Source organism: Myotis brandtii, unplaced genomic scaffold (assembly GCF_000412655.1).
Source record: "Myotis brandtii unplaced genomic scaffold, ASM41265v1 scaffold1627, whole genome shotgun sequence".
NCBI classification, from domain to species: domain Eukaryota; kingdom Metazoa; phylum Chordata; class Mammalia; order Chiroptera; family Vespertilionidae; genus Myotis; species Myotis brandtii.
In genome coordinates this window covers 45,927-52,472 of record NW_005355951.1, presented here as the reverse complement: position 1 = coordinate 52,472, position 6,546 = coordinate 45,927, and the positions used below count along the sequence as shown (strand labels likewise).

The 6,546-nt window shown below is 52.7% G+C and overlaps 1 protein-coding gene across 1 annotated transcript in view; it reads right to left on the bottom strand.

Moving 5' to 3' along the window:
- Positions 1–5,235: 5,235 nt before the first annotated feature.
- The window catches only part of GPR45 (G protein-coupled receptor 45), a gene marked incomplete at its 5' end in the record, with an annotated part of 1,860 nt that continues 549 nt past the window's right edge, over positions 5,236–6,546 (bottom strand). The window contains one exon of the mRNA XM_014536454.1: positions 5,236–6,540. Within this exon, the coding sequence (XP_014391940.1) occupies positions 6,148–6,540 (393 nt within the window). The remainder of the gene's footprint in view (positions 6,541–6,546) is intronic.

Sequence of the window (6,546 nt, the reverse complement as noted above, 5' to 3'; positions counted from 1 at the left end):
ATGCTCCTGGCTCCTGTGGATGTTGTGTTCTTATCCACTGAACCCCGAAATCTTAGGACCACCTGAGGATGAGGAAGGGGACTAACAGCCAGTTTCTGAAACAAATCGCTGCCCTTGCCCCGGAGTACAAAGGTTGGCTCAGGGCAAGTGGACGGTACAACTGTATTCATTATTGCCACCGTGTGTGCAGCCTCTGCAGGAGCCGGACTCTTCATGTGCATTAGTCCATTTATTCCTCACGGAGCCCTTGCATTGTTTGTCTTTTATGGTGAGGTTAGTGAGCCTCATTTCCTGGTTTAATAAAACTTTTGAACCTTTGTGACACCACACAATACTGCAATGAGGAAACATGGTGGCAGCATTTCAAAAGGACACTTAATAAGGAGCAGTAACCTGTTTTTTTTTTTTAAAAAAAAAATGTCTCCAAAAACAAGCTTGGCTATTTTTTTCCCTTGGCTGGACGGGTTGGCACAGGACCAGCAAATGCCAGTGGCCACGGGAGCGCACAGTGGAGATGGAACGTGCAGATCTGGTGGGGGACTTCGTGCTTGTTCCCTGGCCTTTGGGGAGCTTTAGGGTCTTAACCCTGAACACCTTGGAAGGCTGACCTTGCACCTCAGGCCCTCAGATTCCTGACTGCAGAAGGTAACGTTCTGGCTACATTGAAGTGCTTAGACAGGTGAGTTCTTTATGTTCCTATCAGACTAATGAGGCCAAATCTGTCTGCACAGAGGCCGCCCTGTTCCCTGCTCTGAGCCAGGCAACCGCTGGCCCTCTCCTGTCTCTAGAACTCCATGTCGCCTGCTCCTCCAGAACGAAGGGCCAGAGAGCGGAGCGCGAACTGGAACTGCCTGCTAAGGTAGCCTCTCGGCCGTCCCCTCAGCACTCACACTCACACACACACTCACACACACACACACACACACACACACTCACACACACACACACACACTCACACACACACCATGCTGTGCTCAGCACCCTTCTATTCGTATAGATCCAGCTAGGATGGGAAGCCCTGAATTTCCTTGAATAATTTAATCGCCAGAGCCTGGCCTGTGCCCCTCCCACACTCGGTGGGGTCTTCCTTGTCACTGGCAACCAGTCTCCACCTTTTAATAGGCAAAGCTTTGAAATTATAGTCTTTCCTTTAACAAACAAATTCTCAGGCAAAGGTGGTCTCAATCACTGTGAGGACTTACAAGGCAATATAATTACTCACGGCCATTTGTAAGCTTCCCCGCCACAGGAGGACAGACACCAGGAAGACTTGTCAGACCAAAAATGCCAGACACCAGGAATCAAACCATATAAGGAAGTAAAACTGCGAAGCAGCACCCACAATGCATTCCTGTTGACCCAATTCACTGCCCAAGCCCACCCACCAAGCCCCCCAAACCCACTGATGACAAAAGCTTCCTGCCATTGACTGCTTATAAGGACAAGATTTGAGCTCCTAGGGGCAGCCATCATCGACCCAATTCTCTTTGGCTTGGTGCCTTGTAGCCCTTCTCTCTGTATATTCCCATCCCTCAACCCCTTTTCTTTAAATAAATTCAATTTTTCTTTATTCACTGTCTAAAATTGTTATTTTGCCTGCCTGTGCACCAACGACTTTAACCTTTCAATCACTGTTGATTTTGTTTTAAATAGTATTTTTTTTTCCTTATTTGGCAAATTCATCTCTTTGTGGCTGCAAATTTTCAGGTTAGCCCTCCTGTCTCAGATCTTCTGTGTCTAAAAGGTTACCTGTGGTTCCTCTCGTCCTTGGCACAGGTGTAAGTGTTGCAGTCTCTGTGTCTGGGAGCGGGTCCCTGTATGTTGGGGTGCGAGGTGGAGAGAGAGGCAGCCTTCTGGGGTCGCTGTGACAGAGGTGTGCTTATTTTACAATGAGGAAATGGTCAGTGATGAGATTTTTACTTCAATGTGAGAATTTGTATATGTACTAGGATCCCTTGTTTTTCAAAATTGTGCCATGTCTTGGCAGAGACTGCTGGGAACACACCAAATCCTTCTGTCCTTCCAGGCTAAGAAAGCCAGAGCTGGGCACACACTCCAGACTGTAGACTCACCTCCCAGCCTCCTTTGCAGCTGTGTGGTCATGTGACTCAGTCTTGACAGGGAAGCCCAGGGAGTGTGGGTGTCTTACCTCTCTGCTCCTCCACACCCTTTTCTTTCCTCAAGGGCCAGCGGGAACCTGGATGGGAGGAGGGAGACCTGAACCGCCTCCTGGCAGAGAACCCGCCCGCTGCCCTGGACTTAATGAGGGAAACAGGGTTACTTTTTCACAGACACTTTCGAGTTGGGCGGCTGTTATAGCAGCCCCACCCTTACCCTCGTCACACTCCTGCCTCCCTCCTGCCTCCCTCCCGCCTCCCTGCATGCTCACAACCCTGCTCAGCTCTGCAGCGAGGAGCCCCTCAGAGCAGTGTGCTCTCAGGATACACATGGAAAGGTGTCACCTGTCTGTCCTTCTCCTGGCAGCCCAGTGAGGCAACAGTTTGGATGCGGGCAAGTGCTGCAGTCCAGCCATCGGCAATTTCGCTCTTTAAAGTCAAACCCATGCTCCTGGCTCCTGTGGATGTTGTGTTCTTATCCACTGAACCCCGAAATCTTAGGCCCACCTGAGGATGAGGAAAGGGACTAACAGCCAGTTTCTGAAACAAATCGCTGGCCTTGCCCCGGAGTACAAAGGTTGGTCTCAGGGCAAGTGGACTGTACAACTGTAGTCATTATTGCCACCGTGTGTGCAGCCTCTGCCATGGCTGCGCAGGGGCCGGACCCTTCATGGGCATTAGTCCATTTATTCCTCACAGAGCCCTTGCGGGGAGTATTTACACCACGTGGGAGAGGAGAAAGCTGGGACACCAAATCACTTGCCCGAAGCCCGAATCACGCAGAGAGCAAGGTGGCCCTGGTTTTGGGGAGGGCATGCCCTTTGGCTCCACCCTCCCCCGCCCCATGCATTTCCTAGGAGCAAAGCCTGGGTGCTGACACTCCAAGACTTCGGGGCCCTGGGAGGTGGGGCTGCCAACTGCGTGAGCAAGGGGGCAGAGCAACATTGTAAATACTTAACCAGCAGGTTTTTAGCCCAAAAAAAAGGTGTGCGCTGTAAGTCACCCAAGGGGAAAGCACACCCAGGTCTCAGAACAGCAAAGTAGGAATTGATCTAGATTTTCGTCACTTGTCTGGGTTGGCAGAATGCCCTAGATGACCTTTGCTTTTATTTCACCCTAACAGCAGGGACCAAGATTCAAGATGAAAAGTTAGTGGATTTTCCAGGGGACTCGGAATTGGGATGACACTTCTGAGACTTGTGTCTCATTTTTCTCCCAAGGAACCAGGGGGCTGCCTCCTGGAGAGTCACCACCATTGTCACCTCCTAAGGCTCCACCAAACAACTCAGGTGCCAGGGTTTGGGTGACTCCAGGGCTAGAGAAGAGACAGAAACAGAAAACAAGGGAGCCGTGGCTGTCCTCCTACAGAAGGAGACAAGCTTGGACAGCTGCTTTGGGCACAGCCTGGGCCTCGCGCAATGGCTGAGGGGAGTAGAGTTTTTAGAGGTTCGGCGAGGAAGAGAGACTCCCAAAGGTGATGCGCTGGGAGTCGGAGGTGAAGAACACAGGTTACTTAGCAGGACTGTGATTTAAAACGATCTGGGCCCCACCACTGACCCCAGGGCTCACACAGTCTCCTGGGTTTCATCTACCCTCAATGTCCTTCTTCAGTCACTCCAGCGAGGGGAGTAACTGCCGGGTTCTACGCTTCCTGAATTTGCTGTGTCTGAGGGGACGCTGGGCTCCAGACGGTTGGCTTACTATTCATGACCTTGGTGCTAATTATGACAAGAGAGCATAGTCTTATACACAGAAAGAGCAATAATACTTTATTTAAAAATATGTACAAAATTATTAGTTTGAAACACATTACTTTCAACATACATCATATAACACTGACGGGTGTGAATTTTGGTGCTTTCATTCATTCAGTTTTGTGATTTCTCTTTTATTCAAGGCTCTGGGGGAGCATTTTCTTCAACGCCCACCAGGGGGAGGTGACCACTGGCCTGGTCCCTCGGGGGCTGGCTGTGCTCTGGGCCCACTAAGGCTGAACTGGACGGGAGCCAAAGGCAAACGCTGACCCTGCTGGGGGCACTTGGGACAAGAACTGACAGGCCATCTCAATCACACACCAACTGCCCAGCTTTCTCTCTGCACCTGGGTAAAGTTAGTGAGAACAAGTATCACTTATTTTCACAACAAGTCCTGCTCTGGGCTTAGATAATATAAATAACATAAATTATGTTCTCTGTAATGCCTGCTCTTCCCTGCCCCTGTCACCAGCACCACGGGAAGCGAGTGCCAGGACAGGAGCTGGCCTCTTGCTGCAACCTGGGAAAGGAACCGAGAAGAGCAATGAAAGGGAGCATCTGTGTTAGGCCGAATTTGAGTTGCAATGATTTTTTTAGAAACATATTTTTATTGATTTCAGAGAAGAAGGGAGAGGGAGAGAGAGAGAAACATCAATGATGAGAGAGAATCATGGATCGGCTGCCTCCTGCACGTACCCCACTGGGGATGGAGCCCACAGCCCAGGCATGTGCCTTGACCAGAATCCAACCATGACTTCCTGGTTCATAGGTCGATGCTCAACCACTGAGCTACGCAGGCCAGGCTTGAGTTACAATGATCTTGAGATAAATTGGACACTGCCTTTGGGCACAGCCCGGGCCTTATTCATCCCTCTTTCTCCCACAGTGCCTTGCGTCTAGCAGGCACTTAATAAAGGCTCATGGTGTGGAAAATAAACAAATACAGAGGAGCTGTGACTACGAGCAGACAACATACCCTTTTAGAATCTGAGAGTGTGAGAGATGAAAGGGACATGGGAGAGCATCTAGACTTGCTTCTTTGCATGGTAAATGGGGAAACAAGCCCAAGAAGTCAGGTGAAGTGAACAAGGTCACACACTAGCTCCTGTAGAGTTAGACTTGAGTTCAGATTTCCTGAATTTCTCCTTCAATTTCCCACTCTCTTCAGATCTGAATCTGTAAAAAGAGCTGTATGAACTCAGTGATGTGCCTCAAACTCAGGAAAACCGACCCCACGTCAGAAGCTCTGGAGTAATGGGTGACCTGGGCCAGGTGGCCAAGGGCACAGCGCAAGCAGCCAAGTTCCCTGTCGGCAGCCTCGCTCCCAGGGCCCCGGTCCTGCCTGGGCTCAGAGGACCAAGGCCCCGGCGGGTGGCCCAGAGGACAGCGGAGGAATGAGGTAGGAGGAGCACAGAGATCAACGGGGACCTGCGGGCAGGTCGGTGTCTGTCCGGCCCCTGCCAGCAGGTCCAGCGCAGAAGTCCATGCGGCAGCTCGGGAGGCTACAGCCTCAGCGTGTCCAGAGGAAACGTGTAAACTAAGCCCACGGACCACTTCTGAGGTGGAAAGCAGGTCGCTTCAAATACTTGCTGAGAAGATGAGTTACAAGAGAAGGACTGTGCCTTTTCTGCCCCCTGGGGAGAGAAGCAGAGGGAACAAAGGGAGGCTTGGGGAGCAGCAAGGGAAAGAGAGGGGCAGAGGGACGGTCCTGGCAGACAGGGAGGATGGAGGCCCCAGGCCCAGAGACAGGGTGTGCTGGGCGGCAGGAGAGGTGGGGTACACACCCAGCCCTCACTGGGCTTCTCCTCTCAGCTGAGCTGCCCCGGGGCCTCCCACGTGCCCTCCCGGGAGCTGAGAGGCACCGGCTCCCTCTGCTCCCAGCGTGATCTTGGTTTACAGAAAGGACGATGTGGCCTGGTTGGAAACGCTCATGTGATCAATGTAAAGAAACCACAGGGTTTCTCTTAAGCAGCGCCTTCCTCCTGCCCACACTCAGCCCACCCACCCCCTGCTCCCTCCTCTTCCCTGACTTTCTGCCCACTCCCTGCTCCCTCCAGTTCCCAGCGCCTTCCTCCCCAAGTCTCCATCAGACCCACCCCTGCCCTCCTGCAGCAGAACACGGAAATCATTCACCCTGCAAGGGAGCCGGGCTCCTCTGCTCACAAATGAGTACCTTTGTGCTTCATTGGCGGCCACAGGATGCCCACTGGGGCTCAGTTGCCAGGAGGCAGAGCAGGACAGCCAGGCCCTGTGCCCCCTCCACCCGCGGCCTCTCGCTAGACAGCCGACTGGTTTTCATTGCAGGTGTAGATGGTGCTGGGCTGGACGCGCCTTCGGATGCGCTCAGGCACTCTGGGGAGGATCTGGAAGGTCTGGGGCAGCAGCTCTATGCAGGCCTCGCGGAACTTTTTGATCCTCCAGCAGTAGACGATGGGGTTGAAGACAGACTTGATGTAGCCGAGCCACAGGACGCAGGAGCTGGTGGTGTAGAAGGAGGGGCTGCAGTAGAACCGCCGGCTGAACACGGACAGGAGGCTGTAGACGGCGTGCGGCAGCCAGCACAGGGAGAAGCCCACGAAGAGGATGAGGATGGTGGTGAAGGCCTTGGTTTTGAAACTCAAGTCCAAGCTGACCTGCTGCTGCCGCTGGCGCCGCCGCAGGCCGACCCTGGCGAG